A 12,298-nucleotide genomic window follows, 5' to 3' on the forward strand; every position below is an offset into this window, starting at 1 on the left:
AAAGCAGCGGCGGGGGAACGTGCACGGATCTGGGGGGCCCGAAATCTCGGCCATCCATCATCCACCCAAGGGCGAACTCGATTTAAAAAATAATGAAAAGAAAAAGGCGCAAAAAAAGAGAAAAAATGCAAAGCTCCGCTCGGCTATTCCGAAAGAGCCTTATAGTAATGTCCCTAGATTTCCAGGCAGATCCGCGTCCTTATCCGGCATTGTGCCGACCTACAAAAAACACAGCACAAAATACAAACTCGGATAAATACGAAGCAGTCATCCGAAATGATTTGACTATAAAACACAGAAGAAATAAATGTACAAATAGGAAAATATTTAGCAAGGGCGTGATGACGCAGTTTGAATCAAAGTACAAGAGGATAAAAAAAGTGCGCCTAAGTTGCCAGAAATGATCCCTCCGAGCGCAGGAGGGCTGTAGAAATGTTAGCATTACTTTATCAGGGGTAGTTGTCCCTTCACCATCGTGCTCGTATCGCTTATGATGATTTGCTTGTGTGTGAGTGTGAGTGTGTGTGTGTGTGTGTGTGTTTTTCCCCGACCGCAGTACGCTACACTACGCAGGGAAAATCCAGCGTTTACACTTCGGTATTCAAGCCGAGCTCATGCAAAGCGAAGGTTTCAAACACAGTGGCGAATCATAATAACAACCGTTTCTTATGTAAATATTGACATATTAGGGGATACATTGACTAAAAAATAATCAAAGAAACATCCGCCAGCCGAGGATTAAAACAAAAAAAAAAAACAGATTTCGGAACGCAAACTACTTTCCTGACACGGTTTGTTTTTACCATTTAGACGTTTTGTTCATTGGGAGGCGGTGCGTAAAGGAGCATAAAATTAAAATCAAAGTTCAAGCTTTTTGGTTCTGTGCGCTATTATCCGAGCTGTGATGAATCTCTAAAGGGTGTTAAATCAGTACCTTTGGTCAACGGTGATAAACCGCTCTGTGGTCTAATTGTCATGTGCAAGCAACTCGATCACTTCTATCAAGCCCAAATGTTGTCAGACCTCACATTCGAGTAAGCTTGATGTACATGATACCAGACTCTTTACTCTGAACAAACACACCATGGCTGTTTCCTTGTATATTTCTACTCTGTCACCGACGACCCAGTGGATCATGAATTCCGACGACCCAGTGGATCCCTCTTAACGAAACCTTTCACCTAAAGCTCAAGCTTCTACTTCTTAAGGCTCCTGAACAGGTAAACAAATGTTGCCGACGTTGGAAAGCTGATTTAAAACCTGAGTTTAAAGCAAGGCGACATGATTAAAACACAACGAGGTTACACAAGAACACGAATAACACGCAGTAAGGAGCACTTGGCGTATTTTAAACACGCACGCCCTCCCAAAGCACCAGCAGCAGCAGATTATCCGACGGCCACGTTTCAAACTTTTAACCTACGCGTTTCCATTTTCAAGCCACAAAACTTTTCTGTGCGGAAACATTAAAGCAGCAGAAGTGCTTTTGTGAAGTATGTCTGCGGAAGCATTGAGTCTCGAAAACAATTCTGAAACCTAACTAACCCTCGGTTTGTGCTGGTTTTACGCGCCCGATACGACGCCTAGCTACATTATTACCTTTTTTATTGTAGTTAAATGATTCCGGATTGCGTCTTAAACACAACTGCATTTCACACTGGGGTTTTGTAACCAACTTGGACACCTTACTTGTAATGGCGGTTCAGTTTAAAGAATCCTTTTTCTTCACAAAATCCCGATGCGAGGTGAAATATTTCCTATACTCCATTTACAGACCAACCGTAGTTACGCACACAGAGGGTCGCTTATACAGGGGGAAGGCCTCACGAGCGAGCGCGCGCGCGCGCACACACACACACACACACACTCTCTCTCGCTCGCTCGCTCGCTCGCACACACACACACACACACACTCCCTCTTGCGCGCGCTCTCTCTCTCTCGCTCGCTCGCTCGCTCACACACACACACACACACCACTGTAGCTCTCAACTATCCTGCAATGAAACAATCATTGTTTAACACGCCCCGCCCCCATGATCCCAACCTGACACTCTCTACAGCGAGCCACGCGATAGGACGCTGCCTCTGTCAATCATCCGCGTGTAAACACCTTGGCTCTTCGCCAGCTCTATAAAACCAATTATGGAGCAAGGAGGCTGAACTGTTTCAAGCCCCCTCTCTTTCAGTCCTTTCTTGAATGATCAAAACAGGCAGAGAATTTGTGGAGGGCAGTTTCAAGGCCGCTCCTGATTAAAACATACGGATACAGACTTGATTATTGCTGCATCTACGCCGATTAATAGGTTTCTTTTATTCGACGCACGTGGATTTGTATATGTTTTAGCTTATATTTAGGAATAATATTTTTATTTATTTATTTTTTTAACTTTCGAAATTTAAGGTGAGTGTAAAAATCCTGCAGGTCTGTTTAATTAGTGTTGATTAGCAAGTTTAATTAGTGTTTATAACGCAGGCATTAATAATTACTCGCTTCTAATTTCTCTTTAACCTTGAGACTTTATTAAACCATTAAGATTAAAACAATACGATGCCTAATAGTGCTGAATTCAAAACTTTTTACTTTTGCTCAGACAAAAAAACCTACACTTCGCAAATATAGAATTTTAATTTTTTAAGGGTAATTTGCAATGTTTAAAATTTGTTGGAGAATTTTAACTTTTATTAGAATTTAAATTCTGAATTAGAATTTTTTTTTTTTTTTTTTTTTTAAAGTCCCAAAAACGTGTAAAGCGTGTAGGATTATTGTACTAAAGGCTATTAGATAATTAAAGTGTTGATTTAAAGCGGTGCGGTTTCAATCTGCCCGCTGCGCCCCGATGAGTCGGTTTCAAGTCTTCCTGCTCTCTGGAAAAAGGAAATGAGTGCGTAAAGTGAAGGGGAAAGCAACATGCAACGTGTCGACGGTGATGTGTGAATTTTTATTTCAGGTTCGTGCGAGCTTCCTGTGTTTCTTGACTTTCAATCCCACTGCGCGCAAAGACGCACTTTGGATTTTTCTTGTGATTTGTTATTTTGCGCGCTGCCTCGCCGTGGGAATGTCACCTATCCGGCTGTTCCTGAAGGTTCACGGCTGCCTGGATAAGTTATTAACGACCGACGAAACGGCAATAAATAGCCTATGCCTCCACTTTTGTTCACGTTAGCTACTGTGGGGTTTAATCCAAGAAGACAACGACATGTCTCTGTGTATCTCTCCATTTTTTTGGTGCTGCTGTTCAGCAGTAACTGGAGACTCCTTTGTTCTGGCTGCTGAGGCGCGCCGACTTTTTATTTTTTTTTTTTGGTTGATTTTATTTATTTTTTGCCTTTTTGGACGCTTTTTAATTGTTCGTGCGTGACATTCACTGACTGCTCTTGTAAAGGTGGGTGTTGAAATGCGTTTCATGCGAATAAACATCAACATATTCCTGTCCTTTTGTTGTCTCTTTCTATTATGCAGCTCAGCATGGGTTTGAGTCTAGCGCTCGGTTTAGCGTCAAATTGGCCTCCGAAATGTCTTCCAGAAAGCCAGCATGCTAAAACACACTGCCTCCAGACAGACTGCGTTCTTATAATAAACCATAAATTCACCACAAGATACCTTCTAGTTTATAGTTTAGCCCTGAATGCTCATGTTCATTAAATTCACTTGCATTTAAATATTACAAGGTGTTGTATTATATTACATGGTTTATTTTTTATTTAATTATTTGTTTAAATTCAATGGCAATCACAAGCTTAAATATTTGTATTGAAGAAAAGGATCACGGGGTGAAAATTAAAAAATAATATCCACCACCAATCCTGAATCATAAACCTTCATTTTTAATAAATACCAAAAATGGGGTATAAAAATATTTAAAGTTCATAAAACCTCCATCATAATCCACTACATCAGTAGGCAAGAAGTGAGGTGATGTTTCATGTTTCTTTTGCCATGATTATACAAGCATTCCTCACACACAGGCCTCAGATACTGTGACTTTCTCCTAATACACAATGTTAAAATAATCCTTATGTTTAGACCTGATATGTAAATGATGTATTGTGAAGTTAACAGGAATCTTTAAATGTAGGCCATTAAAAAGACTCTCTCTAAAAAAAAAAAAAAAAAAGGTTACGGCCTCACTAAGCAGTTTGCCTTTTTGTATATTCTGTAGATGTTTGATTAATCTATCTTAAAGTTGAATACAAGGTACTGTTTCAGTCTAATATTAATCAGGGTGTGTGTGTGATGAGCTTTATAAAATATATGTTTAATAATGCCCTTGTAGGGATTGGCCACAATCACAGCACAGCTGAAAGCAGATAAAACCAGCTTTCATTAATTTGCTCTATAATCTATCAAGGTTCTTAGAATGTCTAAGCGAATGAAGTCTTTCAGTGACTTTGGGCATTTTAATGTTTACTTGAAGATATGTGTGAATTAATGCAAAAGGTTATGGGTTTGCTTAAAATATCTCTAGGAAGGGACATGAACAAGATAACAATGACGTTTGTGTCAGGATTGTATAACAAGAAGTGGAAGTGAGATCTTAATGTTTAAGAAACACCCTCAGCCTGTTTTCTTTTAAACACGTACTGTTTTGAGGATTATTTACTTAATGCTCTGCTGAGCTATTAAGCCAGCATGACCTTGCTTTTAAAAGTCATGCTTTTTTTTTAAGCCAAATGCGTTAATATTTATCCAACAGGCCGTGATGGAAAGTAAGCCGACATTATTAATCATCCAGAAGCCTATTTAAAAGAAAAATGATGCATACTTTATAAGAGGTTCTGTATCATCAGTCCCTGGACAAGCATTAACAATGTAAAGAACACTTGGTCGTATATGTTATTAAATAGAAATATTTATATAGTGATTTAATTGTTTTTCACTCATGATTGCTGAGTATGAAAACGTTTGCTCAATTCAGCCTGTACAGACATTTTAAGCACATTTCATAATTCTGTATTATCAGCTCTGAAACCATCTGGACGATCTCAGGAGGGTTCATGGTTTGTTTCCCTGGTCTTGTGGTAGGATTGAATGGATTCATTTATAATGTAGGTTGGGTAAATTAAATAGTAGTCAACTCTTGTGATTTACTGTTTCAGCAGTTAAGTTTATACAGAGCTTTTCTTCAGGAAAAAAATCCTTATTGTTATAATTTGATCTGGACGTGCCTGTGCACTCGGTCTTTTACGTCAGAAGTGTCACGTTTAAACTCCCTATGTGGCTTCGGTGGCTAAAAGATTACTTGCTAGGCAGTTTTTTAAAAGATCCATGACATACAGGATTGTCAGCATTGTATAATTTGCTATTGAAAAATTGCAGGGCTGTAACTTTGCCTGGCTCCCGGCCCTTGGGCCTGTAACTGAAGCTGCCCTGAAATGTAGTCTATAAAACACAATGCTTTTAGTTCCCCTAAAGTAACTTTTTTTTCCAGGAGTGTGTCTGGGTGGAAGGGATGATACTGGTGAATAATAATAATAGTAATAATAATAAGAAGAAGAAGACTATTCTGGATTAAAGGTATCCATAGCTTGATGATACAAAGGCCAAATAATTTTTTTTTCCCCCAGGAGGTAATTTTTTAAAAGCTATAATCAGTACATTATTCATTATTAGTACATTATTCAGTACATTATGTGAGCATGAAAAGCCAACCCTAAATATCCTTAAAATTGCACTTTCATTAACTTTCATTACCATACTGAAATATGACAAATGTTTGAATCTTTCTGAATAGTTCCTTTTGGCAGGATTGCACAATTAGAATGCAAGGGGCTTGATGGCTTGGGAAAATGCAGGGTGGAGAGCTGTTTGTGCAGGCTTAAACAAGCTTCACAAATGTCTGGTAGAGAAAATATCCCATAATCACGGAGGGGAAATGAGTTACTGCATGACATTTGGGCTTCCTGCAACAGTGCAACAGTCTGTCACTGTGCACGGTTTTGAAATCCGTGAACTCTTGTCATGAAAAATACACCACAGAAAGTTAACAGCTGCAAACACGAAAGCTGAGCACTTACTTTTTCAAACCGCATTAGAAAAAAAAAGTAATAAAACTCTTCCATCCTCCCAGATGCCTGTGTGAACAAACTGAGCAATAAGGCATATAATGGGAACGTAAAAGAACTTTCATGTACTCATAATGCGTTTATTGTTAAAAGAGACATTTTAAGCAATGCATTGTTTTTCTCACTAGAACCAGCTGTGTATGTCTTGTCATTGTGCCTAGTAGCCAGGAAAATGTGGAATATTTACATTGGAATATGTTATTCGGGTGCCATATTTTCAGTTTGTTACAGAAACCACAATACTGTGTGCTGTTTGATCCTGTTTCCATATGGACCGTATTTTATTGCCTTCTAAAAAAAAAAAAAAGAATAAAAAAGAAAGAAAAATCTAAATTATTTGTTAGTGACCAAATTCCATAAACTGTAATGTAAGAGCCAGTGTATTAAAGAAAGTTCACCATTTCACACCGGTCCTAATAAAGAGGTCTAAATGAACCTTTACCTAATGCCTTGGAGGATCCTATAAAGTAAACTAGTTATGATGGATTTTTGTGAACCGCAGCACTATTTCTATAAACTCTTAACTGAAACTTATTCTCAGATGCTAAACCTTTGATACCATGAAAGGAACGGTGGGGCTTTTAAACGTATGTGACAGGTCAAGGAGATCCTTAGCAGAACACATGTATTTTTCACAGCTACGTCACAACACGACGTTTTGTTATCAATCAACAATAGTGCTGTGTGTTCTTCAGAGTGCACGGTCAGCCAGAAGAGCCACCTTTAAATCATCAAGTCTAGAAGGAAATGTTTTGTCTTCTCGATGGCACATCAATGATGCCACAATACCCAATGCACGTTGAATAAGCATCGTTTTCAAGTGTGCTGCTATTGAAACTTTATAATCGAAGGAATGCAAGCATGGCAGCGCAGATATCCAAGGTAATGTAACCAAATCGTGTTGTATCGATGATGAGATACATAACATTAGCTTATATGATGAATTAAACATTAGCTACCATTTATCTTTTTCAGAAATTGCTCTGAGAAGTGGTAAATATGTTGCTCATTCATTCACCCTGTTAATTAGTCTCGCAAAATCTCTAAAAAAACAACTTTTACAAGCATTCCACCTACTCGTCAAGATGTGTTGTAATTACTAAGCTTTTCTGCACATGTGGAAAGTGTTCATACAAATGTCTGTTACACAATTACCATAGGCGAGATAGGCAATCTGTATTGGTGCTTTCTCTTTTGCAGAGAAACAAGAACAACCATTCGCAGCACACTGGAAGTGAAAATGAAATGCATGTTGAAATCTCTTTTGAAGCCAAGGCCAGTCCTCCTCTCTTTACTTCTCTAAATCGGACAAATCATCTTGTATCTTGAATATTTTGAATGCTGCACACTTTTTTTTTAATGCAGCACTTAAGTGAAGTAGCAGCTGCAGGATACAGAATTTATTGAACTTTTCGCTCCCTCCCCCGTCACCGAGGAAAGCTTCGAGGAGATCCTGGGGGACTCTGACTCTCCGTCCTCGGCGACTCGAGTCTTACGGCCGCTGACAGCTCCGCACTTGACAGGCAGCCCAGACGAGCTGCCACTGCACACGGAGCCCCTCCCAAGAAGAAGGGTCCTGCTGGGGTTTAATCTCAGCGTGGCGGCCCATTCTCCTGACAGGCTTTAATTCTCTCAGGGCCCCATTCATCATGCACTGTCTGTCATGGGCCTTTAATCAAATGTACCGCAGGATACTCAGATCTCGGCCAAACCGCCCAGGCCCACTTTACACCATCACATATATTCATGGTTCTTTTATTCATGAGTTTGTTTGCCTTTCATGTTATGTTGTTCTAGCCTGTGCTCTGTCTGTCCGTGATTGACAGGAACGTGGCATCCAGACTACACCATGCGGTGCCATTTTTTATGCAAGAAGGCCATTATGGATTGAGATTATGATAAAATTATGCAGACGCTATCACACTTTTTTTTTCAAAGCATTTCTTTACTTTAAAATACTGGGTTGGATAATTGTCATGGAATCAATATTACACAAAGACAATGGCCACTCCGGCTGTCCGAGCGATTAAACTGGAGGCTAAAATATAGTACTGACAAAAATACAAAATGCAATACAAATGTAAAAAGTGGGAATTTGGCTCGTTGGTTTTAACATCTGGAAACATCTGGCTGTATTAAGTTTGACAAAATTAGTTTGCCCTTTTGTACAACACGGACGATCTCACTCCAAAAGCTCTCCTAGTGCATTGCATCCCCTCACAGTCTGAATTTCTAAGAATTACCACACTTTGTCATAGAGAAAATCCATTTGAATAGCTTTTAATCTCACTCTATTTTGGAAAATAACATGATTTTGTTATTTTCAGCTGAAGTAATGTACATAAACGTGAATGAGAACCTCATGAAGAAAATTTTTAGCAATCTTATTTCAAGGAAAAATGATTTCGGTTTAATTCCAAGGTCCAATAGAAGAGCTGCTTGTGGGGGATGTGTGTGTGTGTGTTTCACATTTTTAATTATCTCTGGCTGTATGTATAACCCTGGTCTCATTTCAGTCCTGGAGTGCTTTTCAATGCTCCTGATGGTTAAAATAGCTTTACTATTGCACTAAATTCAACAAAAAAATCAAACAGCAGTATAACTTTATATTTTTCTCTCTTTAACACTACATTCAGTGTTTGTAGGTATACAGTAGAAAAGCATCCACCTTTTTGCTCTATGTTCTGTTTTTTTCTTTTTTTTCTTTTGTCCTCTGTTATTATCAGCAGATTTTTACTCTTTTGAAAAATCCCTGTTCAGACACAGGTCGCACACAGACAGCCATATGAGCAGGCCTGCTCTGTCGCACTGTCTGGCTGACCTCCAGAGATATTCTCTCATTCTGCTGTCCTCCGCTGACTCCTGCTCATCAAGTGTCATCCTACAGAGCATTCTGTGACCACAGCAGAATTCAAATCCCTCACATCCCCTAGAGCATCCGCTTGGTGTTCCGTATGCTCTCTCTCTCTCTCTCTCTCTCTCTCTCTCTCTCTCTCTCTGTCTAACGGGTGTGAAGTAGCCACATTCTCCCCCACATCCTCACTAGGAGGGAAAATCAGCCTCCTTGTCTGCACACTTGCCTGGACATGCTACTCACACCTCCTACTGTTTTAATCGTCTGTGACTTACGACCACCACCACTTACTGACAAGATAATGCCCCACGGTTTCAGCGAATTCTGCAAAATACACCAACATGCTTTCATTTAATCTCTTAATTGCACATCCTTCACTCCGTCATTTTTGGATTTTAACGGTTGGATTTTTCTCCCGAGGCCTGATTAGTCTTTAGAACCTTTATCCCTTTTATTTATGTATGCACTTTATCCACATCATACGTGACCTAATTTAATGTCCTTCAGCACTGTGTATGTATTTTCGGGTCAGGGGAAAAATCTGTAGTGAGTTTAAAAATGAGGACAATTTATGCAGCTCAAAAAACTGACTAATTAGATGTCTAATGTGGGCTATAATAGATGAGACTTGATAAAGCAACCAAAGGATGTTACACTGCAGCATTTTTTACTAAATAGTTTGAAAAAAAGATAGGGGTCAGTTTAACTGTGTCTGAGTTTATAAAACTAGTTACTGATCGAGAAGATCTTCATGTATTGTTTGCAAGGAGTCTGTTCTGAAATGCCACATGGGTTCCCAAGAAAGCAATCCATTCCCTGGAAAAGGTAATTATCCACTCAATTTGACCCAGATGATCCACTTCAGGAAACGCAACCTATTCCTCTTTAGCACTGAAAGAGCACATGCGCATATAGCAAAGTCTCATTAACCAGAAATCTTGAAGCATTTTGTAAGCTTTAAATATGTAATTTAATTACATGCAAACATTTATGCCAGTGATGTTTAAGCACTTGGAAGTAAAGGCACATGCAAATACTTTTCTTGTTGATGCTTGTGGTGTAAAGAGTGAGTTTAGAAGCTGTAGGAGAGTTTAAAAATAAACTGCTGGGTGTCTTCTGCTTCGCCTGGATCTCTCTTCTGAAGAATTGTGAGAATAACGAAAGTCAACGACACCCTGGGGTGAGAGAGACGCTGGGTGTCTCTGTGCTGCAGCCAAACTGAAGAAAGCAAATGAAATGAAAAGACTGTACGATATGATTATGTCTCTTATTAAATGCCACTACTTGTTTTATGCAGTGCATGGACTGGGAAAGCTCATTAACAGTGTTTAATTAGGTGTCTGAAATGACCGTCAAGGCAGAGAGCCCAACATATGAAGCAGAAATAAGACATGTTCCATATCCACCAAATTGTAAGCGTTTGTATTAAATCCAGGTGTATTGAGAATCCAGCAGAGAAAAAAAAACCCTTAGATTTTATGAAAAGTATTTTATGCCTATTGATCTGAAGGGAAATGGCACACAAATGGCAGTCATTTAAAGGCTTTGTTGTTGCACTCCATCAGTCTTGCTGATTTGTACTGATTGTGCTTGTGTCATCAGTTACACACAGCGGGGGTGATTTAGTGTGACTTTTAGTCATGTAAAAAAAAAAAAAAAAAAAACATGTACAGAAGCATCTCTGAGAAGATCGTAAAACGGCACTGCTAACAGCATACAGCTACGAAAAGCATTCAATACACAACATATACTGTGTATATATATATATACATGTGCATGTATATGTACAGGGGCGCCACTAGCAATTTTGGGCCCTATGAAAGAAAATGAGACTGAGCCCCCTACCACACCCACAAAACATACAAGCCTCTGGGGGCCCCAAAAGTGCGTGGGCCCTTAGAATCGTCCTAACATTCCCCCCCTTAGTGGTGCCCCCGCATGTGTGTGTATTTAATTGGATGTATTTTTCAGTATTAAAACTTCTTTATTGCTGTGCAAAATATCTAAAAGACCCGGCTTGTAAGTCACACACCTTTTGTCTTGGGGAAGTACCTTCACAATATTTTAAAGTTTGTGCATCATTGTTTAAAAGGAAGAAACTTCTATGCCGGATGCGATGTGCACATATCTTTGTACTCGCAACCTGCACGCACATGAAGAAGAAGGATTGAAACTTATCCTATTCAAATGCCGCCTACATGCTGTTCCAGTACCACTATTGTGGTTTTTTTTTTTACTGGGGAATGTTCACATGGTAAGATTAGTACCTTGATAAACATGTTTATGTTGAGCCAATATTCAGCACAGACCTAATTCAGCTTAGTGGAAGAAAAGAAAGAGAGAAAAGAAAAAGTTCTGTATCATCTAATGACATCGGGTGTCCTCATTTGCATGTTGCATGATATGATCTAGGTAAGATTTTGTGCAGATTTGTTCACATTTATCTGAAGATCAGTGCTGTGCTTGGGAAATGATCACTTCAGAAACCTGTTTCCTGTTTGTATTATTTTAACACAGGTCTCCTATATGTGAAAATAAAAAAAAAAAATGTAATTAATGAGATTTTAAACCTGAAGTTTCTCTCCATCCACCTCTCCCATTAAAATCCCCCTTTCCATATGTTAGCTACAAGCACGAAAGAGCCGGACTATGAAAGCAGTTTTGTTTTTCATCCAGTGAACCTTAAATTGGTGCCACTGGTTTAAACTGATCCGAACATTGTGTGATGTGAATTTCCTCTGCACCACACTGTGGAATCTCTTTAAAACGCATGTCGATGAAAGAAACATGATCCCTCTTTTGAATAGTGAACATAAAAGCCAGTAGTAACATGGAGCTGACTTTTATGTGTACCACGGTGACTCAGGGCTGGATAAGAAAAAAGCCTGGCTGTGAATTCTGGGAAATGTGATGTGTTAATGCTCTTCAACTGTTTGCCATTAACTTCGTGACACCTACCTCTTTAAGGTCACATCTCCTCTTCCATGTTAAATGAGTGACTGGTGCTCTGAATAAATTGGTCAGATGAAGAGCAGAATTGCTTTTACACAGCACGAGTGTACAGAACTGTGCCACAATGGAGCACAATGCTAACGATTTATAATCCAGAGTTTTATTTGGTGATAAAAGCGCCCGTGATGGAAGGTGACAGCTCCTACCAAAGCAATAAATCACAAAAAATACAAGGGTTCAGCTTTGGCTCTGAATATAAAAAGTGTCATTTTGCATTATTGATCTCATGAAAGCTTTGACCAAAGAGATAGATGGTTGGTCTTCTGTTAAACCTGGATGGTTTTTGGGGAAGAAACTCCAATGCATGGACTACATGAAGCCTTGATATCTGATAGTGGCTGTAGATTACATTGCTTTAGATATAGAGG

At 39.2% G+C, this 12,298-nt stretch overlaps 1 protein-coding gene and 1 long non-coding RNA gene across 3 annotated transcripts in view; one reads left to right on the plus strand and one right to left on the minus strand.

Annotated features, from left to right (window-relative positions):
- tnrc18 (trinucleotide repeat containing 18) overlaps positions 1-1,875 on the minus strand; it is a 58,254-nt gene extending 56,379 nt beyond the window's left edge. Inside the window, exons 1-2 of one of the 2 annotated variants that reach the window (XM_060897236.1) lie at positions 1,690-1,875; positions 1-219 (exon numbers count right to left, since the gene is read on the minus strand). The exon at positions 1-219 is cut by the window's left edge and continues 153 nt beyond it. In XM_060897236.1, the coding sequence (XP_060753219.1) occupies positions 1-61 (61 nt within the window). In that variant the 5' untranslated portion in view covers positions 62-219; positions 1,690-1,875. Of the gene's footprint in view, positions 220-445; positions 707-1,689 lie in introns of those variants that run through there. The other variant, XM_060897237.1, reaches the window with a different exon arrangement.
- Positions 1,876-2,028: 153 nt separating this feature from the next.
- LOC132864163 (uncharacterized) lies at positions 2,029-3,434 on the plus strand. The gene is made up of 2 exons (XR_009650184.1): positions 2,029-2,402; positions 2,950-3,434. It is a non-coding gene; the product is annotated as an uncharacterized LOC132864163 (long non-coding RNA).
- The last annotated feature ends 8,864 nt before the right edge of the window (positions 3,435-12,298 follow it).

This window comes from Tachysurus vachellii, chromosome 21, assembly GCF_030014155.1.
Source record: "Tachysurus vachellii isolate PV-2020 chromosome 21, HZAU_Pvac_v1, whole genome shotgun sequence".
Classification (NCBI taxonomy): Eukaryota; Metazoa; Chordata; class Actinopteri; order Siluriformes; family Bagridae; genus Tachysurus; species Tachysurus vachellii.